We start from the raw sequence: 22,219 nt of genomic DNA, 5'->3' as shown, positions 1-22,219 counted from the left end.
GATGATGTCACAGAAATGTAACATGACGCCCATGAATGCGACAACTGATTTCACGTAAATAGATTACTTGAAGTTATTTATTTCCATATATTCTGTTTACTGATAGTGCCAGTATGTGCAGTCAAAAGTTGCAAAAATAATAACATAAACACTAAAGGATAAAATATAAAATTTTTATCTTTCCCAACAGAGAATAATAATTACGTTCATGTTAATTACGTTTGAATTTGGCGCTTATAAAGTTCGAAAAATCATGCATGTATGTATGCCAACCAAAGAAATCTAAAGAAATTTCGACCTCCGTCCAACGCTTCGTCCACTCCATGGATTTCCGGTCGGATTTCGCTTCGGCGGTTGGCAAGGCCGATTTGAACGGTCGATTTTATCGTAGGAGTTGCGATTGCGAGTCAGTGTGAGTATCGCAGCACCGTAGAGTGGATATACAAGAAGTGATACTGCTTCGTCGGATAACAACAGCGGAATTCTTCGTGCGGTGATTCTTTCGCTGCACCACTTTGGTTTCATAATATAACGATTATCCACAGCGTCAGCGAGCGTCATTCGTACCTATAAACGGACAAACGCACGACACTAATTCAAGGTTAGATGTTGCACAATAATAATGTACCCAAAGGCAGTTATTTGTATTGTAGGTTAGCTGCCAATGAATGTTTAAGCTTAATTATACATGCCCGTAATTAGCATGAATTTGACATTGCGATCCTTACAATTCTGTCACATTTACTTCCATTTGTCTTGATATTTTGCATTTTCATCAATGCGCCAAACTGACCCCGCAGCTGTAATTCTGATTTGTTTGACAGCTACGTCAATGCTTCGTTGAATTTTTCACTTCATCGTACATTTGGAATTGATTTCTTTACGAGAAAAATTCCCATTTATTGTATTTAATTATTGAAATAAGAAACCTCAGCTGAAAAGAATACCAAAAATTATCGTAAAAAAGACCAATTATGATGAACCGACAGACATCGGAGAAAGAGACCTGATATTTATAATAATATAGATATTATTATGTGCCTTATAATCCCTATAATCCTATTTATCCCTGTATGATTAACTTTGTAATTTTACTTACAGATGTAACTTTACTGGTTAAATAAACATCGAATATCAAATTTGGTAAAAGTGTCGATAATATTTTAACCAGAGAACTGTTAATAATCACAGTGTCGTTTTGTTTCAGATGTCGGGCAGCAAGTGCCGCAATTGCGGATCTACGGATATAGAAACTGATCCAGCACGCGGAGACGCAGTTTGTACACAATGTGGTTCTGTTCTCGAGGATCAGCTGATAGTCAGCGAAACAGCTTTCGAGGAAACTGCGACTGGGAATATTATGCTTGCCCAGTTTGTAGCCAGCGACAGTGCCGGCGGTGCAACAAGTTTTGGTGCAGGTATGCCTAAATATTCTGCCTACTTTCGTGGTTACTTGAATCAGGCGAATACACTCGTCCGAGATTCAGCTATGCATATCACTGAGCTGTTAATCAATATTACGAGTGTATAACTAAGAAGATACGTACCTGTGATCTTGTGAAATTAGTGACAAATTTTAAGTAATTCTGTCATCTCGTTATACACACTCACAGTTTAACGCAATTCTATCGCCAATTGTAGCCTACCATGTGAGCGGTAAAGAATCTCGGGAAGTCACTATACAAAATGCGAGGAAAGGCATAACAAATCTCTGTACTCAGCTAAGGTGAGAATATTTTTGTGCAAATAAGTATCTAATCGATACATTCATATACTTTGAATGAATCTGTGACGACTTTATCCAATACCTAGGTTAAATCAACACTGCGTCGATACTGCTGTAAATTTTTATAAAATGGCATTGAGTCGTCATTTAACCAGGGGTCGGAAGCAGGAACACAATCATGCAGCTTGCGTTTACATTACATGTCGCACCGAGGGAACAGCACGTATCCTTTTCAGAACAAACCTATCATAAGTATGATCCGTGCAGAATAGCTGCGTAAACTCATTCGAAATGTTGAGAATATCTAAATATTTGATACTCATGAATTTTATTAAGATTAAAAATTATTTCTAGAAACTTCTCTGCGATATGAAAAAATCTTTTTCCTTAATAACAGATTTAGATATGTTAATTGATATTAGCGATGTACTACAAATTTGCGTTTACGAATTGGGACGGACATATTTGAGATTCACTCAGGCGTTATGCATCAACATTCCTTCAATGGGTAAGTTTGATCTTATCTCATTATAGTTTATTTTTATATTCGGTGATTATCATGTGTTGGATGGAAATGGGGAAAAATGTAGGAATAACGATACATCGAGTTTAATATTTTATGTGTTTATAGTATGAAATAACAATTTACATATTAGAAATGATAAATTTCTATACACGTGAAATGGCAGAAGCAGATCTAACAATATAACTCATTATTCCAACAATATTTGAATAGTATAAGAAAGTGCCTGCAGCCTAGGTGCTGATACGTATAAAACGTAACTATATATTCTTCTCATACAGAGATCTACGAGGTTTAATTTTTTCTTTTTTCTCCTCTCTTCTATTAATAGGCTAGTAGTTTATAATATCTCATACATGTCAAATTCTATGAAGATTTCGCACTTGTTGCGTAAGAAATTTTACAACCTTCGATACAACGTGTTCAAAGTGAATAGTTTTTACATCTTATTCGAGACAAGATATCATAGCATGGTGCAATCTTAAGCTGACTATCACAATGAATGTTAGTGGTTGTACTCCAAGTATATAGTTATACAAGTAAGTGCTGACTATTTTCCAACTTTGGCTTAGGTGCCGAATTTAATAAAAATTGTATTAAAATTGTCACCACTGAATCATCGATATATATATACATATATATAGATATGTGTGTATATATACATATAGTATATATATATATATATATATATATATATATATATGTATATACATATAGTATATATATACATATACAAACTTATTCAGAATAAAGTAATAAAACACTAAATCAGGAGCATAGTTTTTGTCATGACTTGTGCGTTGCTTAAAAGGTGAAGAAAAATTGAAATTTTCTCTGTTCTCTTCTATTTCACATTTGAAATTACAAGTTGATAATATTATTTGATACCGTTGCCGTGAATAAAGAATTCGATAAAATAACATTTTTTTTCTCCAGTATTTAATATTTTAAATTTAACAATGAAATCGTGAGAATGATATTTCCTAACAAGCTACACTATTTTACACTTTATAAAAGTGACGAAAACTAAATCTGGGATAATATTATCTTAGCGGTGGTCTATCTCCATGTGTAATTATAATTTTACTCATAATTGTTATTTTCACTGCAATAAGTAAAGTGAGAATAACTTTTATACATAATAAATATGGGATGTAATATCAATGTCCGATATTCAACAGCTCCCCTCAGCGCAGTGTCAATAGGAAATGGGAGCGGTAAAACCATTAGTGAGAAACATTATTGATAGTTATTGCAATGGGTAATTACACCATTGTCTCTGGGATAAAGTTGCGTCAATCATCTGTAGGGGGTCCATAAAATATAAGTTCAGGAATTTGACCTCCCTGAACTCCAGTCCCATTTGTACTTTCTGAGCTGCATTGGAATTGAAAATTAACACTGCCAATGGTTGCTTCCGACATCCCTTCTTGACCAAAGTAGCTCAGTTCACCACCGTCCAATATTGCGCTTGCGGTATAAAAACACTCAGGTTCTATTTGAATAGGATTTTCGAAGTACACGTGAAAAGTATTGCTCGAACCATCGGAAAAGAATTTCGTATTATTTTCCGATAACACACGGCCCAATCTTTTCAATTCTATTTTAACGTTATAGTCAGCCGCTCCTGATGAACTTCCGTATAAACCAAAACCAACAACAAAAATTCGCTTATCGACGCTAAACTGAATCGAATCGCATCTCCCTCTGTAGCGCCATTGATTAGATCTGTATGCACACGACTGAAACCTGTGGCAGACCTGAAAAGAGATAATAATTGGTGTTTTGATAGCGTTTACATTCGTCAGGCATATAAGAAGGATAAGAGCGAATATTTGTTAGTGATAGAACTCGGGGTGTATCGATTTTAGCAGCGAGAGAATTTTATTCAATTTTTTATCGCTTTAAAGATGTGAAAATTCGAAAGTTTCTCATAATTTTAAAATGATTTATTTAATCGAAAACCACAGCGCTCTTAATCTCTGAAATGATATCGATTATTTTTAGCAAAGGTCGTTTTGAACATTCTATCGTTTTCTTGATAGTATCTTTATACGTGTATTGGGGTGCGAGTAGATTCGAAGGAAAATATTAATAGCGATAATGATAGCGTGCATAGCAGGCAAACAAAAATTCAGACTTCTCTGTAACGTCCAACTTCAATTTATGATTTTTAGAGATGTTAGTGGCAGTTGGGGGGAAATAATTATTAAAGTTAATAGATTGCTTCTAGGTAATATCAATTGTCTACAACCGATGAAAAATTGTTAGTCTGCAGCATTGAAGACATTTGACAAGTTTAGTATCAATCATAGAAAAAAAAATGTATTTCATATCGTTCCAACTTTGTTCTCAAATTCATAAAAGGGCCAATTGAGTGGCGTTAGGTAAAGTTTGGTGGTAAGTGAAATACAGAAATTGAAAATGGAAGAATATCAAGTAAAAAAAAAACAGGTACGCTTGAAATTCTCTGACAAGTAGTAACAGCTACCAGCAAATTATATGATCTGCGAACACTAATAGAGAATATAGTATTGATAAAAAATCATGAAATAGATTAGGGACAAAAACCAAAAACGTTGTGATTCACCTGAGTCTTCAGCCCTTGTCGAGGTTTGATTGGGTAACAAAGTTGTGGCTTGCTACTTGCAGTGAAATGGAGAAAAATGTCTATTGTTTCCTGTGGGTTTAGAATCCCAGTTTGTGCTACGCCATTAGCAAACTCCTCTAAGCTCATAGCCGGGAGTCTTATTAAATTTAAGGCAGGTCCTAGAAGAAAGAAATAAAAGTTTTACATCCGTAGCTAAAGGTCTTTGCAAGGTGGGAAAAAAAAAAAAAAAAGAAACAACAATTATTTGCTCATAACACATAGTATTGATGTGCAATGGAACGTTTCAGAAAAGTTTCATGCAATTCGTGAGCCAAGTAATGGCCGAAAACACGATCAATCATTATCACTTTGACAATAATATATTTGTGGTGCTTAAAATTATTGTAATCACCGTTCCGTCATACTGTAGATGTACGTACATTTGATGAGAGGCTGAAAAAAAAATAGGGATAAAACTCACCTAACAACCGTCTCTGATTGGCGGGTGTAGCCTCTAGTTCACGGCGAGCGCATTCAGCGGAGGCCCATCTGAGAGCTGCATCCCATAGGTGGGTCTCCTTGCAGTTTAGGGTCTCTCGAGAGAGGACAGACTCGAGGGTGTGGATGTCTATATCCACAAACCCGTCCGACCTCAGGGCCATTTCTGCCTGCAGGCAAATTATTGTTGGAATGTCTCAAAAATTGCATGTTGTGTCATTCGAATCATATATTTTGTTTCGTCAATACTAGAAGCATTTGGTATTCTAATGACTTTTCTGAAAAATATTGCATTGTGAAAATTAGCTGATAACAACAATACCGAAGTAGTAAAATACCAAAATATCAATGGTTGGAATAAATTTTGATCGTAAAAATTATTCTACATAATGTAATTTTGCGATGAGCTATTCAACCTGCAGTTCGTGCACGCATCTCGAGATTTCGGTTTTCCCTATTAGAATTAAAGTTTCGTATGAGTGTTAAATTCCTTTGCTAAGATTACAAAATCGGTACAAGAAATGAAAGTAAATATCGCAGAATTAAACCGATGAGACATAGTTAATTATTGGGCCGATGAACGCAAATGATACAGAACTTAGAAGTCTTCGGTAAAAAAAAAAATAAAAATCAAGATTTTCACCATAACAGATTCAGCCAGATAAAATCGAAAAATACAAGATTCGATTCTTGTTGCTCAGGTGACTGTCGTGCCGCGATTCTCTGTTGCACACGAATACGAGATACAATATACATATATAATAAGTGGCAATTAACTTGTCAATATTCATTTATTCTCATTTGTCATATCAAGGCAGTGATATTCAATATGTATATATATTGAATATTTAACTACAGTATACAATATAACAGTAAGCTTTGTTGCATATTGGTCGGTTCTCTCTTGCATACTGATATAAGTCGATACAAGTACGAAAAGGGACATTATAATCTTTGGTTATGTCGTTGTGTGCATCTGATGACGGCTATGGCAATACATATTAGCAATGTAACGAATAACCAACACTGTGCTTTTTGTCCGCGCAAAATTCTTCTCTAATTCAATAACAATTCATTGGATATGTATAACTATGTCTATATACTTTGCCAGTATCGACAGTATTATTTACCTTTGAGCAACAAATTTACACTTAACGTACCACAATTTCTTAATCAACACTGATTCAGTTCAATTTTATTCAATCTACGTATAAGCTGCGTATGCCTATTAGCTATTTGAACTGGCCAACTTTTATGGTGTCAACTATAACTTGAAATACGGGTTGATAGAGTCTCCAGAAGGGTGTTCATACACACCAGCCAATCGGCATTGTGGTAACAATAATGATATAACCCAATTCAGTACAGTGAAATTGAGTTTAAAATCTTCAACTTGACGCTTAGAGATTTTTATAAAACGATCACACTGTCGGCATTAGCAATATATGAAATGTGATCGTCGAAAAGAAAAAAAAAACTTTGCAACATTCTATGTGGAAGTAGTTGAACAAATTTTTTTATGTATGTCTAGAATAGTCGTCGCAATCATTATTGCAGCACGCATCCAGATTGATATTATTTTCGTTACTTTCGTAATCGTCAGCATAGATGTCTTGATAAGTTACGTTCTCTGTGACTTCAATGCCTAATCTGTTATCTGGAAAATATGGTTCACTTCTAGTTCGGCTGAGCGAAAATATTGGATGATGATAGTTTAATTTCGTTTCAGGAGGTGAACAATCACTTTCTGAAAGACAAAGCGAGTATGGAACGATTTGAAACCTATTACTTTGGTAAAATCCATTACTGGAATTCAGCTTATAATTCTTATAAACATTCTGACTCTGTAAATCAACGAAACGACTTCTGGGAAAAATATTATCACCGTCGCTGAAACTAAAAGTTCGATAAACACATCGGTTGTCTGAACTCGTTTTATCGTTCGCAGAGCTATTGGTGTCGCTTTCGCTTAAGCCGAGAGATCCCAGAACCCGCTGATTCTCACTTACTTGAGCGTCAATAACTTCCCAGCAGCGTTGCATAAGGTCTGGCTCTTCGAATAGTCGCGACTGGCTCAACAGAAGGCAGGCATTCTTGGCGGTTAAACTGGTTTCTAAATAATTGACACACGCTCGTGCCAGGTGGGGGACAATGTACTTCTTTGCTACATACAAAGTAGCCAGGACTGTGTCTGCCTCCAGTTGAATCTCGTCGCAGTACATGTACCTTGAAAAATATTTATCCCCATTGCATTTCAAAATTTCTCGTTATTGCACGACTCGGTATTTTCCTTATCAGAAGCATCAAAACAGTTTGATGTTATTCCGACAAGATATATGCTCATTTAGTTATCGAGTTGTTTATTATTCATTGTGCTTACTTCAGTAGAGTGAGAAACGCTGCAGGTTCCACATCAGGTACTTCGATATCTTTTTTATTTTCTGCCAAACCTCCGTAAAACATGGCATAGAATACGGAACTTCCCGTGGCTAATACATATTTGTGGGCTGGTATGGGTTGAGTGTGTCCTGAAACAGTCGTCAGGTCACAATACACCATCTTTCCTTACTTTTTGCGACCCTTAATTTTCAAAATTACTCTGAATCAGCTATCCGTGCCAATGAGATGAAACTGTATATTTACCCGGACTTCCAACGATGAACTGTACATCTGCCATAAGATGGTTGTTGAACATGGCAGCATTGCGTTCACGCACGCTTGACTTTGTCGCTTGCCAATTCGGATCTTGGGTACAGTCTTCCGGTGATGGAAGATTTAGTTGCGTTATTTGGGAAGAAAGAGAGGATAAAGGCGAAGCTGGGGTGCTCGCTGGCTGCGTGATAGCACCTTCGCGCTGCAATATCACCGAAGACGATAGAGGGCTGACTGACGGCGGAGAGCCTGACACATTGTTTGGCGACTCGGCTGAAACACAATATAGGAAAAAGTAGACGTAATTGTGCCGATGCTATACCTCGATCATTAGTTCGGAATTCTCAGTGTAACTTGTTGCTAACAAATTTAGTTGGTAATTTCGGCGCAACATTATTCGACATTGAATTACTCATACTTCTAATATTTACTTGATATTTCCCTGATTCCAAACAGTCCTTTGTAATACATGTCAGTGGATACGGATCGTTGTACTCAAGTAGTGATTTGCAACCAAGTGCCAAATTTATTGTAGCGAGGAGTGAAAAGGTGAAAGTTAGAGAAACAAAAACAGAAAGAAAGAAAACTTGTGAGGTGTAATCCTGTAATTTTACGAGTCAGTGAATTGTACAAAGGCAAACTGTGGGTCATGGACAGGTCGGAGTTCCGTATTCAATGGTAATCAATTCTAAACCTAGTACAGTAGCAGTTTGTCACGTCATATTTCGCTCATTAATTATGCAAACGTCGACTGCTCGATGAAGCGATAGGTATTTAGATGGTTAAATAACCAACTCTGAAGGCGTAGAGTTTTTTTTGCTCTTCTGTCACAAGTTCCTGGAAGTGATCGAGCGAACCAATGGAACGAACAACGCATACATACTATACACAACCAGTTGTGCTAGATTAAGGTTATAATACATGGTACAGTAGAAATTTAGAATTATATCCCGTGTAAAGAAGGAAATTAATACCCGAAAAGTGAACTATACAAACAGCGGTAGTATGCGAGATCTATCTGAAACGACATGCACAAACAGAGAGTTGAAAACAGGAAGTAATGCAAAATGATGATTGACGGAGTTTATATCGAAAAAAAAAAAATAAATAAATAAACAAACACTGCCTACTCCCTTCGATTACGAACGTAGTGGAAGGAAATTTTATAATTACCGTCAGTATACATTATTTTGTATACGTTCTTGCCGATATCTTTTTTTTTTATTTTTATATTTATTTATTACTTTAGTATGTCCAGCAGTTGCTGGATTCGTACGTTTTTGAAAACGACATCGTGTTGCGAAAGAAATGAGAAATCTGCTGCTGGTCGTTATACACTCGAATCGACAGAAGAGAGTCGGTCGGTCGTACGGGGGAATTAGAAAACACTGAAATCGCCGTCGGTCGCCGCCATCAGTACCGCTTCACACACCAACGCGTTTCGTGACATCATTAACCAGTCGAAAGGGGCATGCGTGTGTTTGTGCGTGCGTCACGCATTAGGGAACCGCTGCTGAACGATTCTTTGCGGGAGCCGTGAATAATACGGAGCATAAATGTAACGTCACGTCAGTACCCCTAACCGGCAATGCTATTAAGTTGTATCGGTCGGTAACAGAGAAACTGAGGTTTCGAATCGACTTGGCTGAAGCAGTAACGTTAATGTACCAAAACGTTGAGAGAAAAATTACTATTCTGCACCTTTAGAATACCCCCTGAAGAAGTTGAAATTTGCAAAATATAGGTTTGTTTATGCTGTATTAACAGTTTACCAAATCTAAAGTAATCCTAATGTTGCAACATGTAACGACTTTTGCCAAAGATGCATCATTAGAATAACGTTTCAAACTTGAGAGTGATTAAGATCGTTGTGGTTCAGCCGGTACCGAGGCAACCCTCCTTGCATCGGTGTTTTGCGGTCCGACACAATACGGAGCTTGCACAAATATGTGTGCGTAAGCGTAAGTTATTACGCATCGCGTTTGGCGTGAACCAGAACGGAATCAGTTGGTTCCGATATTTTTGATTACGTTTAAACAAATTCGTAAACTGGGGAAAAAATTGTTACTTGCTAGAATTCTATGATCAACACGACCGTCATTTACTACTTGCTTATTTTACACCAGTTAGAGGTATGTGATGTATGTGCGGCACTCACCGTTCACCCAGGCATTTGTCTGTGTTACGGATATGTTATCCTGGAAACGTTTCACCGGCTTTGGAGCAATTTTTGAATATAAATTAGACATCGCCATTTTGTCGAAACTTCTTTATATACTCTGTGCAGTATCCTTGTACTATAGTCTTTCGTATTTATCTGTATTATCATATACCCCAATGAAACATTCAACGTGAAAACGATTTGTACAAACTCGAGGGCTATTCTAGACTGTTGAACTGGCGACAAACCAACTAGACAACCCGTCCTGCCGCAGGCGGCAACGGTCGATATAATACACCTATAATTCAACGTGCGCAACTCCGTTTTTCGATCTCCGCCAGTTCGCTACTCGGAGCCTCTCCCTTTGTATGTACCTTATAGTACCATCACACACATGCGCACATCAGTCTCGTCGTATAGTTTATCTTCGCATCGAAAATGCGCAGAATTCCACTCTTAAGATGCTCGTGCATAAAGTGCAAATGTACTTCTTTTAAAAAAAATAAAAGTCGATATCAATTTTTTTTACAAATATTCATACAAATGCAGTTTCCTCACGTTCACCTGTTGGTTCAAAACCAACGAAGACAAAACAGAAATAATAAAAACACAAGAAAAAAGTGCAAATGAAAATTATGCCTCACATCATAACCGTGAAATCTACACCTCAATCGACCCCATTTGCAATTACTGTAGTACAGTATAGTATACGCAATAATTGTCAGTGGCGGATAAACCACGTGCAGCGTTCTCTTTGGCTCACGCCACATTGTAATACCTCTGCACACATAATATCGTTTCATTCGTTTTTCACCTCAGTGCGTTATACCTATATATGCGTATTACAGGTATGTCCCAAGCGGTTACGTAACGTGCAATCGTGTTCTGTCTGCAGACGTGCCACGGGCGCACGTGGAGTGCTCGACAGAGAAAGGTTAAATACGAGAATACCGGTCGTGCGTGGATGCGCTTTGTATGCGTATCATAAGAATTACCAAAAATAATCGATTACTATTTCCCGATCAATCGAGTATAATCGATTATTTTTCAAACTCGATTAATCGACCGACTCGATTATTTTTGTTTTTCACTCCCATGAACGACGCAGTACAGTATCGATTTATGTCATTTTTACCGATCGAATGGAATCGTGTTCGATAACTTTGTTGGACTCGATTAATCGATGAATCGATTATTTTTAGCTCAATGGCCAAATTGACCGCGTCTCGTGATATAGATGCTCGGTTACCTTGGTCCCAGGGTTTCATTGTACTTGTCAGACATTAAATCGGTTCGAAAGCGTTCTGTAATAATTATAGTGTCTACAATTTGTTGTTGCACGATCTCTTAAGGTGTATAAAATACTGTACATATACCTTGACAAAGAATTTGTTGCTTCTTCAAAAACGCCTGTGTACCATGATCTATAATTGTTACATGTAAGCACAGGATGAAATTTTATAAGACTAAAGTTAGTAACGTTACTTTAACGATGCGTGTGCAGTTCGACCTTTAGAATGTCCTCAAATTCAGCTAATAAATAATAACAAAGAAAACCGGTTCACATTTCGAAAGATCAACTCCGTAAAAGTCGTCCTAAAATTGTATAACAACTGTTTTTTTCCATGATGTTTCGTTACGTTAACGTTAATAACTCCAGCCTTCTTAAATTTTTCAACTTTTACCTCCGCGTCTATTTAGGCCCCTTCTACGAAGACTTCCGTAGTTTTGGCTGACCATGGGTATCCTGTCTTCGGCACCGACTATCGCGTGATTTTCTTCAATCGTTGCCGACTCCAGTTGGAATCTTCTTTCATCCGGGGACCCGGATGTTTCCTCCTCTTCGAGGATCAGAGCCGCCAAATTTGCTATTCCTCTGTGGAGGCCGTTCTGCTCGCATCCAGGAACTATTCCCAGTCCGATACGCGAACTGATCTCACTCACGACGTCGCGCACCAACATTTTCATATCAAGTAGCCTCCGTTCGCCCTCTCGCCTGCTTTTTCTTCCTTTTTACTCAATTACTCACGTTCTTACTTTTATCATCCAGCCACCTCAGGGTGATTTTTCTTTCTTTCTTGTCGCATCATTCGCAGAAAATCGTAGAATCGCAGTTTCCTACGCTACCGATCGGCACGGGATCGTTTTCACGTTTCATTGTTACTCTCGCTTGCGATAATGCAACAGTTGTTTGACGATTTTATTCGCTTCTCAATTGTCTAACGGTTAAACGAAAATTCACCTCCTTCATTATTATCACAAGTTTCCGATCTCTTCACCGAGCACAGTCTTTATCTATAATCAAGTATAAAATACAATTGCAGTCATCTCGTCGTGTGTGAAATTTGACATTACTATATCAGAATATAGATAGAATTATAACATTTTTTTCTTCCCTTGCTTAACAATGTTACCAGCTGTAGGTACGTATGTATGTAACTGTATACACATTCACGTGTACAAGGTATGCAGTTTAGTGTTGCAACACCGTGACGGCACAGCCACCTTTCCCTAACGTTGCCGGCGGCCCTCCCTCCCCACTTGAACCTCGCGACACCTTGTTTTGCGATTTTGTTGTCTGATTTGATTCGTTTTTCGCAAACTTGGACTTGCATTTAATTTAAGAAGCTTACTGCGCTGTCGGTAAATGGGTTTTCTTCACGATGTATTGTACGTTTTTATTCTTTCATAGGCAATCCTTATCCCTGTATACGAATCAGGGTTTCAAATAATACGCGACATTAAACACTGCTATATCCTTTCTCCAATCGAACGTTATATTTATTGTTAGTAATTTTATCACCTTGGATCAAATCGTTCGTGGAACTCTATAACAGCTGAAACATTTTGTTCTCATCTTTTGACAAGTAATTATAAACCGATTTTGTTTCCTTTCTAATTAAGTTAATGGGGATTCGTTAATATTGTGGAAAAACCTACAACGAACAAACACATTTGAAAATTCACGTCGCCTTTCAAATGTAACACGGCTATAATACCCACTCGTACCTTTTCATTATTCCCATAGTGTTTGGCCAACGTCGAGTGACGACGGTGATAATAATATTGTTTTTGGCCTCGGCAATGCGCGTCTCTCAGTTTCTGATCGTGGATAAATTGCGCAACATTGTTTCGCGGAATCTTCGCTTTCCCCCCCTCCTCGTAGTACGACGCTGAAGTTAGTAACGTTATTGCAATGATTTATTTTTCGGAAAAATCGTTACTTCACAATTCCACGGGTGTCCGAAATGCTGTAAAACATAATAAGATAAAACTTATTCACATTCTCAAAAACTTAGCTACTTCAAAGTCACTATAAATATGCAAAGTAGTAATTTTTCTACCCCAATGTTTCGTTCCGTTAACGTTACTAACTTCAGCCTCATCTCGGAGTCACGTTTTGCGTATTGGAGGATGACTTTTCTCTCATTTTTTGTTTCAATTCTTTTCTTCCATCGTTGATTCTTATTTTTTTTTTTTTTTTTTATTTTTTTCTTATTTTACTTCATCGTGATGGCAATGAGGATGATTATTATTATCCTTATGTTATTGCCGTCGAATTCATGAAAACAATCATACGGTCTATAATAATGCGCGGTAAAATGAGTATAATTATTACACCTATATACGGTTGTTTTTCACGAATATCAGTATATAAGGAAGTATCCATGAAAAAAGATTCGTCTACTGATAATATTTAAACAGCTTCGTCAAGTTTTTACTCAACAGATAAGAAGCGAACTTTATTCATAAATCACATCGGTATGAAGGATAACTGAATTTCAAGGCGATCGGCCAGCCTAACTTGTACGTCACTCCGTCGGTCAAGGTTTTCCGTTGAATCATGGTGTTGAAAGCAGTATTTTGATTAGATTTCGCGTATGGAAAAAAGAAAAAAAAAATTTCAACCAATATTCCTTCGATATGTTATTGCTAAAAATTCAACTGTCGTATTTCATCTGTATTACGCGATATATAGGGCATTTTGGGTTTAAAACTGAAAACAACGTATGAAAATGAATTTCGATTTTTTTTTCATAATTTCTGTACGGAACTATCAACTCAAAATGAAAAAAAGGACATACCATTTTGTATTGATATCTGTTTTTGAAAAAGCTATGAGTATTTAAAAAAACATTGTATGAACTTTCGTGAAATTTTGAAAAATAATTTAGTGTGTTTGGACCGGTTGAGACGAAAAATGTAAAAAAAAAAAATTCCGCAAGACCGTTGTTGCTAGGTAAAAATTTTCAATAAAATCAAAAATACACGAACGTCTTTTACTGTACTATTATACGTTTCATAAGAAACTAATCGATATAGTTGATCCACGTTGCGAAATTCGTTTAAAATAAAATCAGGCGGCATTTTATAATTCGTTGAAACTCAATTTGATTCTAAGCTTTCTAAGTTTTCAGGTTTTATTTATTTATTTTTTTTGTTTCTTTCTTTTTTTTTTGCGTCTCATCGGCATCAACTCAAAGAATTTCCATCAACACGACTATAATACACAAAATACGATGGAATGTTGTATACGCTTATAAAAAAAAATATTACACTGGCGTATTTATGCGCAAAGCATAACATCGTTACAGTATGAATGATCAAAGGTTCGCTGCTGAAGATTCCATTCGACAAAATAATAGGCTGACCCTCTCTAACCCAACTCACGATTGCTTACATATATATTATATGTATAACGCAGAAAGATAACGAAACCGAGGCACATTGTTAACGAGTGCATGTAAGTGTAATCTACGTGCAATGTGCTTTCGCCTTTACATCGTACATCATTGATATCATATAATAGCAAGTACACCTATCGTATCATATTCTCGTTTAACAGTCAGAGTTATTATACCATATATTATCATTTCTGATACAGTCACACAATCTGTACCATTATATAATACTTATCGCATCATAATAAATCGGACACAAAACCTGTCCAATCGATTTTTGTTACTTCAATGGTTTGAATTATAAAAAATTCCTATTCTCCATTATCGCATGGTGAAAATTTTAAACGACGATGTAAAAAAACATAATAAAATATATATATATATACACACACACACACACACATGTATCACGTTCACTGAGCACCAGAAAAAAAAATAAATATATAAATAAATAAAGAAAAGCAAATAAAACAGTAACAATTACTTTGTTTGCACTTTCGTTGTTAGAAAATAAGAACTCTAGGTAAACTTATCCGCAGTTTAAATAATGTTTCGTATACTGTTGGCCCCGTAAACTTCATGTATCCGTGTAATTTATTCCTTGCTACGAAATCACCGCGAGTTGACACTAGTTTGCCCACACCGCCGCGTTCTTTGGCTCCGGCAACACTTTTACACGTCTTTACACTATGCCGCTACCAACCGCTGCCCCGATACCCCCAAGCCTTTACCGAGGTCTTCGGGATTTTCTCCCCACCTTCCACTAGTTTTTTCTGCCTTTTCATCTCCTCCCCCCTTCTCTCACCATCTCTCTCTCTATCTACCTCTCTATTTATCTATCTCTCTCCTTTTTCATCTTTCTCTCCATTTGCCACCCTTCCCTCGACTACTTGCCCCCTCTTTGCCCCCTCCCGACCCCCTCCCCAATCGTTGTACTCGCTAATCACTTATGGTCACGTGTCTCAACAGTGACAACATTATTGTAAACAATGTCGTATTCTGTCGTTTTTTGCCGCGGAAAATCCGACGTCTGCCGAGCGTAATAAATACCTATACTTGTATAATACATATACTCGTGGAGTTCAACCGATGATGAAATGTGAGAGGAGAGATTTCGACTGGCAATGCGTAAAATTGTAATAGGTGCCATTATAGCTTATATCTCGTGAGGTATAATAACATTTAATGGAAATTCATTTTCTTGTATATTAGAAAAAGTTTGGCTCTCTCCTGTGTATATATTATGTATATATATATGTATTAAATTCAATAAACCTTGCTTGGTTTGTCCTTTGTTGCTAAACGGAAGATATAAACGTATAAGACAAAATTTACTTTCACATCGATTGGTCGACAACTTATAAATATGTACCTCTTATATATAAAAGTTTGTCGGGAGGGGGGGGGGGGGGGGGGGGGGGGGGAATATTTACGTTGCCTAATTATCATTGCAAGTCATCGTACATGCATAGATATACATTTATTATTGGTTGCCAAATGAATTCATCCGATCTATGATAACAGTGCAAGGTGAAGAAAATTAACGTTTATATTTGTCTTATTATCGGAAAATTTTATTGAGGATAAAAAATGCAAATGAGTTTTCTAGCTGTAATGAAAAAAAAACTGGCATGCTTCGTTATTCTTTTTAATTATGGTCACTCGTACGATATATTTTTTTAACTATGTATTTCGATAATTTGATGCTACTGCGATGAGAACTCGACGTTAATCAAGACATTATTCGGGTGAAAAAAAATTTAGTCAATCGAACAACCGTATTTAACATGTTGGAATTTTTATAAAATATTTTTAACACGTTTTTTAGTAATGGTAATAATATTTTAAATCGTTATTCGTAACGATACCGATTTTACTATGATATTGTAGTAAGTGTAACAAATGAAATTTATTTATGCAATAATATTGCACTCTGCGCAGGAATGTACATTAAGATTTCCACACTTTAAATACCTGTGCCTGTAATAGCCGGTGTATTAGCACGCTTATAGTTGGCAAAAGATAAGAGTTTATAATAAACTTTCGTCCGAGATCTGTTAGTGCCATAGCGAAAGTCCGCGCCTTCACTTTCAGTAATTCACTGTGTTCTACTTACGTTGTAGTATAGAATGACCAAGAACGCGTTAAAATTTGAAATTCATCAACTCGCCCACACGAATAAAAAACCCACGAAATCGAAGCGTTCGATTTTTCCTATCTATTACTTCCATCAATGGATTTATGAATTATACATGTACGTTAAAAATGATAACACGTAATTTGTGATTATATTTAGAAGGCGACAGAGCTCCGCAGTAATCGAATGTTTGCCAATGAGATATGAAGGAAATTGCATACTAAACAATTTATCATTTACAAGTTTATTTGCAGGCTTATCATCTTCATGCATTTTATGTACATCATATATTCGAACGGCCTTTTATTTTAGATCCTTGCCTCTACATCATGCGGTTTGCAAATAAACTTGAGTTTGGCGAAAAAAGTCACGAGGTTTCGATGACGGCACTCAGGGTCGTGCAAAGAATGAAAAGAGATAGTATTCACAGCGGTCGGAGACCTTCCGGTTTATGCGGCGCCGGTAAGTTCAAGGGACTTCCTCATCTTCCTAATTATACCTGTGTGGCACTGTGTGCATGATGCACACCTTTGCATCATCACTGCTTACATTACATTAAATCGCATGATACAGTGCTCAGCCATGTATATTTAGTACCAAGTCAGGCTCAGACTTCCGGCAGCCTACAGAATATTTCAGACGTTTGATAAGTGTTCAGTAATCGTGGGGGAACAAAGTTCGGGGTCATCGAGTTTTCTCGTTTTACTGTTTGATCATATTTTGCGGTTTATTTATTCCACTTTGGTTTCTTCACAAGTCAACTATGAATTTTTTCATCTTTTAAAACTTTTTTTTTTTTATTAATCCTTGAATTACAGCACTGCTTATGGCTGCACGACTCCACGAGTTCAATAGATCCCCGGGTGACATTATAAAAATTGTCAAAGTACACGAGTCGACGTTACGAAAAAGGTAAATTTTATACAACCCACGTATGTTTAACCGCCTGTAATATTGTAGGTATAATTCTTATGTTTATTACTGCAGGCTGATAGAATTCGGAGATACTCCATCCAGTGCTTTGACACTTGAAGAATTCATGACGGTCGACCTGGAGGAAGAACAGGATCCACCCGCCTTCAAAGCGGCTAGAAAAAAGGACCGGGAACGTCTACAGAAGGTATCGTCACCTTAAATTTACCCATCGGATTAATATATTCCAGTTGTCGATCTGAAAAATTCCTTTGCACTTCGTTCCATCTTTCTCGCATTCACTTCTTGACATGAATACTTCGTGTATACGTTGATTTTCATGATATCCAGAATTTTTTCAAAACGTTCTTTACTCCAATGATCACCATTATTATCGTAATCTTTACTATTATCGTTGACGATTTATTCTGTTGATATTTCATCTAGTTGGAAAAAATGTCCAACGAGTTCAACGAGCTCCAATCCGAAATTGACAAGCAGCTGGAGGAACAAAAATCTGGGAAAGCAAGACGAAAGAAAGATGGTAATGTGATAGATATGTTTTAGCTTTATACCCCTTTATTTTTATTTCTAATCGTACTCTTATCCTGTATATATTTTTGCGACTACTTTCCGTTCCCAACATTAATAACAATATGAATCATTGTAATATGGTAACAGTTGCAATTCACTGTTTAAATTGCATGTTAAAACTTAACCTCCGGTATTTTTATTCTTCAGCGTCAAATCCAGAAGAACTAGACGCTGACAGGTTTATAAGAGAGAGCAATTTGAACATTATACAGGACTGCTTGACTGGGATGGTCGAGAGTTCCGGAAACACTGCTGAAGATCACGACGATCCTCCACCCATCGTCGATTCCGGTGCAGTTCCTCGTTCTTCGGAGTATTTGGCCATGGGCTTGGGTAAGATTGCTTGCCTTGATTCAAAACAGGTTTGAAATAATTATGCAAAATCGAGCATATCGGGATGCATTTCCGGATATATATTAATTACGATTATTGATAATTCGCACCATTTCCGGTCAACAGATTATATATTGTTAAAAAAAAATTCTTAGGCCCAGACATTGCTTCCATGGGATTAGCATCTTCGTTGGACGACAGAAGCAACGCCCCGAAAGAAAAGGACGTCTCGATTTACGAAAACGTGAGTGCGAGGTATCGTATAACACAATTTCTGAATCCTTACGAGTAATGGCTCTTATACGATTCGTGGATTTACCGATTCAGGGTTCACTGGAAATTGACATGTCAGGCATCGATGATGACGAATTGGATAGCTACATTATGTCTGAAAAAGAGTCGCGATATAAAGGGACATTGTGGAATAAGGTGAACGCGGAGTACCTTGAACAGCAAAAAGGTAATAAAGAAACGGATTATCAGAAAATCAAGTCTGGGGTATACCTACTTACATATTTGTGCTCAGTTGCAATCCCCAAATTTTGGACAATGCTCACTATATGATTACCGTATACCTGTTCGAAGAGAATGCGAGAGACCAACGAACTTAGAGTTGAATGGCTACTGAAGTTTAATCGGTAATTTGTATGATAGAAAAGGAAGAGAAGCGTCAGAAGGAGAAGGAGGAAGGGAAACCGGAAAAAAAGCGCAGACGAACAGCTCCGCGTAAGCAGAAGAATCAGGGACCAGCAAATAGTGCGGGTAAATTTATGCCACACACTGCAGTGCTTTTAATCGACTCATATTTGTCAATTACTTCATGCGAGTAAATTGTGTTTTACAGGTGAAGCAATCGAAAAAATGCTACAAGAAAAGCGGATATCTTCAAAGATAAACTACGAGGTACTTAAGAGCTTGAGCACCGCGATACCGGCACAGACGACTGGCGAGCAGTGCAACGATTCAGAGATTTTACCTGTACCCGCTTCGCCCTCGGCTCAAGATTCTTGTCAAACTTTCAGTCCTAGTCGGGCGTACGTAATTTTCGATACTCATCCTTTTGCCGACCGCACAATTCCTTATGCAAATGTTACTCTATTATTACCACCCATTCTAACAATGACCATTATTCTACATAAATTTACAATATTATAAATATCGTATTTATAGAAACAAAACACCGAGTGTTAAGGTCGAAGAATCGGTCGGAATACAACCGCGAAAGTTTCAAGGTCCAAAAGTCAACGCAAAACGTGCGCGGAAAATGGTCCAGGTTGGGCTTCCGCTTGGCGATACGGAAATTGTCACTCAGGATGAGCCGTCAAAGGTTGAGGTAGCCTTGCCCTCGACAATAGTCGGGCCTGATCTCACCTCAGATGCTGGTAATTCTCTTAATTCCGATCTGCGTGCCGTTGTTGCATAAATATAAAATTCAATATGGTAGCAATCGATGTGTGTTACATGACACTAACAAATTAGCAATACTTTGATTAATTTGGAATATTTTATCTATCCAGTCGGGGAAAATGAGGATTACGTGGACGAGGAAGCCGACGTAGATGCCGAGGCGGATGAGTTGTCTGTCGGCCAGATGCTGGGTCGGTATACCGGTGATGACGATTATGGATACGGCTACGAAGATGAGGACTATTGAATTTTTTTCAGAGTGCGGACACGTAAGACTTTTGATACATATAAAATATGTAATCGCGGTACGTGACAGCGTCACGTGAATTTACAGAATAACTTTTTGACTTCGTTATCAGATACTTTTACTTATGGACATTTTTAGAGTTCGCACGTCTGATGAGCTACATCAGGCCGAGGATGGATGAATCTTGACGCAAAATGAACGTGAGCTCTCGGCAAATAATCTCACGCCTTACATGCGCTACATTGGGTTAATCGACATTAGTGTATCGTTAACAGCGTCGGGTCTGATTATCTGAAGTTGAGACAAACGAATTTTTCCAATGCTCATTGCTGTAGTGGGCTGGTAAAATTCAATATTGTACAGACCGTTCGAAAGGTGGAGAACAACATCACAACGCGTGACAACCACGTCAAATTCCCAGTCGGTGAATAATTGTAATTTGTGGACATTTACTCGGTTTCTTGATACGTCTAGATGGTGAAGAATTATGCATTTATTCGGTCAACTTTCGTTATGTAAGTTGAATTCATACCTATCATCTCAACGAATTCAAAGCGAATTCAAAATGGGAGGTACGGTATTTAACGATGGAAATCGGACTGATTTTCGTGATATTCACACTTATTTCGACAAGTATTTCAATGTTTTCAGCAAATATGTGCTAGCCAACAGTGTCTGGAAAACGGTGGCACATGAATGGTAAATGAATGAGAAAATAAAGAGTAATATACCATTGTTCATATTTTACACTCTTCTTCTGCGACTTGTACATGACTATTTCGACATCCTTGAATAATCTGATCCACTTTCAGGCTGCTCTTTTATATCATTTAAGGCAAAACTAATATTTCTACTCGCGTCGTAAGGCGTCGTGGTATTTTATGACAAAACGTTCCTGAGCGTAGGTTTCAATGCTACCGGGACGCATCATTCTCAAATTCGTAATGGCACGTTCAGGTGCAAGATCTTGAAATTTAACCAAGTAACAGGCAGCCATCACACCTGTTCGACCTCGACCGTGATAACAATGCACACAGACTACCTGCAACTTGTAATTCGGTCTTAGTGGAAACCCTACTTATCAAAGAAAAATTATCACATTCTCAAGCCGCGAGTACGTCCTGCTCATTCGAAGGATCATCGACTACGACAAGATTAATCATCTCAAAGCTGCAAGAGCTTAACATTAAAAGTTGCGAAGCATTGTTAGTGTATTCTATAAGCACTGTGAGATCAAACGGATACTTTCGGAACTTATACTCACGCCGCCGTCGACCTCAGCTCTTCGGCAAATATCCATAAATCTATCAACTTCTGCCAAGGTGGGCGCTTCGAATTCTTCTATTGGAATTTCCGTCCAATTCATGCCAATCGGAATAGCTTCAAACGGGGGTCTCCTTTCACGGCTTAAAGTAACCAAATGCGTGATGCCTTTATCCGCCAGGAACTGTATATTCTCTTGAGTTTGGGGCCATCCTGTACAAGCAAGTTTACCTGGACACGTGCAGGCAGCATATGTATCATATGTTGTTTTGAATGGGAGTGCGGAAGTTGAACGATGTCTTACTCACCCGGTACAACCCAGGAGAAATTGAACGGGGCGTGAGAAACGTCGTCTCTACTCATTCAAAGTCTATACGCTAATATTTCATCCGTATTATGTATGTACATACAACGCAAGGAAAACATTGATTTGGTCGATGATACATTTCATCACATTTCGTTGGAATTTTTCTACAAACGGTAATGACTATATT

The 22,219-nt window shown here is 37.5% G+C and overlaps 3 protein-coding genes across 8 annotated transcripts; 1 reads left to right on the top strand and 2 right to left on the bottom strand.

The window, feature by feature from the left end:
- Positions 1 to 401: 401 nt before the first annotated feature.
- On the top strand, positions 402 to 21,197 carry Brf (Brf RNA polymerase III subunit). Of its 2 annotated transcripts, XM_046621802.2 has the most exons (17): positions 402 to 601; positions 1,208 to 1,418; positions 1,642 to 1,726; positions 1,813 to 1,949; positions 2,130 to 2,234; positions 17,282 to 17,431; positions 17,788 to 17,881; positions 17,957 to 18,089; positions 18,329 to 18,425; positions 18,623 to 18,808; positions 18,964 to 19,052; positions 19,136 to 19,268; positions 19,463 to 19,570; positions 19,653 to 19,842; positions 19,979 to 20,190; positions 20,326 to 20,484; positions 20,601 to 21,197. In XM_046621802.2, exons 2-16 carry the CDS (start codon positions 1,208 to 1,210, stop codon positions 20,460 to 20,462), a joined length of 2,067 nt encoding a protein of 688 aa, XP_046477758.1. In that variant the 5' UTR covers positions 402 to 601; the 3' UTR covers positions 20,463 to 20,484; positions 20,601 to 21,197. The 2 variants fall into 2 exon arrangements, with proteins under 2 accessions (XP_046477758.1, XP_046477759.1); XM_046621803.2 differs by lacking the exon at positions 17,282 to 17,431.
- Positions 2,335 to 15,526, bottom strand: lute (BTB/POZ domain containing protein 3 lute). Of its 5 annotated transcripts, none has more exons than XM_046621813.2 (8): positions 15,317 to 15,526; positions 11,836 to 12,445; positions 7,981 to 8,262; positions 7,718 to 7,865; positions 7,347 to 7,563; positions 5,321 to 5,507; positions 4,840 to 5,018; positions 2,335 to 4,009 (listed from the first exon to the last, which is right to left on the bottom strand). In XM_046621813.2, the coding sequence occupies exons 2-8, from the start codon at positions 12,116 to 12,118 to the stop codon at positions 3,545 to 3,547; spliced, it is 1,761 nt and encodes a 586-aa protein (XP_046477769.1). In that variant the 5' UTR covers positions 12,119 to 12,445; positions 15,317 to 15,526; the 3' UTR covers positions 2,335 to 3,544. The 5 variants fall into 5 exon arrangements, with proteins under 5 accessions (XP_046477769.1, XP_046477771.1, XP_046477770.1 ...); XM_046621815.2 differs by lacking the exon at positions 15,317 to 15,526 and adding an exon at positions 15,051 to 15,205; XM_046621814.2 differs by lacking the exon at positions 15,317 to 15,526 and adding an exon at positions 13,160 to 15,040.
- Positions 21,177 to 22,156, bottom strand: LOC124216820 (dual specificity protein phosphatase 23-like). Its single transcript, XM_046621826.2, has 3 exons — positions 22,034 to 22,156; positions 21,727 to 21,956; positions 21,177 to 21,510 (listed from the first exon to the last, which is right to left on the bottom strand). The coding sequence occupies exons 1-3, from the start codon at positions 22,086 to 22,088 to the stop codon at positions 21,313 to 21,315; spliced, it is 483 nt and encodes a 160-aa protein (XP_046477782.1). The 5' UTR covers positions 22,089 to 22,156; the 3' UTR covers positions 21,177 to 21,312.
- Positions 22,157 to 22,219: the final 63 nt, after the last annotated feature.

Source organism: Neodiprion pinetum, chromosome 4 (genome assembly GCF_021155775.2).
Source record: "Neodiprion pinetum isolate iyNeoPine1 chromosome 4, iyNeoPine1.2, whole genome shotgun sequence".
Lineage (NCBI taxonomy): Eukaryota > Metazoa > Arthropoda > Insecta > Hymenoptera > Diprionidae > Neodiprion > Neodiprion pinetum.
This window is presented reverse-complemented; position numbering and strand designations above follow the sequence as displayed.

Excerpts from the sequence above, each read along its gene's own strand:
- Brf (XM_046621802.2), top strand. The coding sequence starts at position 1,208 with ATGTCGGGCAGCAAGTGCCGCAATTGCGGATCTACGGATATAGAAACT. Across the intron at positions 17,432-17,787 it reads TTCCGGTTTATGCGGCGCCG|CACTGCTTATGGCTGCACGA; the intron begins GTAAGTTCAAGG and ends CTTGAATTACAG. Across the intron at positions 18,090-18,328 it reads ACCGGGAACGTCTACAGAAG|TTGGAAAAAATGTCCAACGA; the intron begins GTATCGTCACCT and ends TATTTCATCTAG.
- lute (XM_046621813.2), bottom strand. The coding sequence starts at position 12,118 with ATGAAAATGTTGGTGCGCGACGTCGTGAGTGAGATCAGTTCGCGTATC. Across the intron at positions 7,564-7,717 it reads GCGTTTCTCACTCTACTGAA|GTACATGTACTGCGACGAGA; the intron begins GTAAGCACAATG and ends ATATTTTTCAAG. Across the intron at positions 5,019-5,320 it reads CAATCAGAGACGGTTGTTAG|GACCTGCCTTAAATTTAATA; the intron begins GTGAGTTTTATC and ends TCTTTCTTCTAG.
- LOC124216820 (XM_046621826.2), bottom strand. The coding sequence starts at position 22,088 with ATGAGTAGAGACGACGTTTCTCACGCCCCGTTCAATTTCTCCTGGGTT. Across the intron at positions 21,957-22,033 it reads TTTCTCCTGGGTTGTACCGG|GTAAACTTGCTTGTACAGGA; the intron begins GTGAGTAAGACA and ends GCACGTGTCCAG. Across the intron at positions 21,511-21,726 it reads GAGCTGAGGTCGACGGCGGC|TTGCAGGTAGTCTGTGTGCA; the intron begins GTGAGTATAAGT and ends CCGAATTACAAG.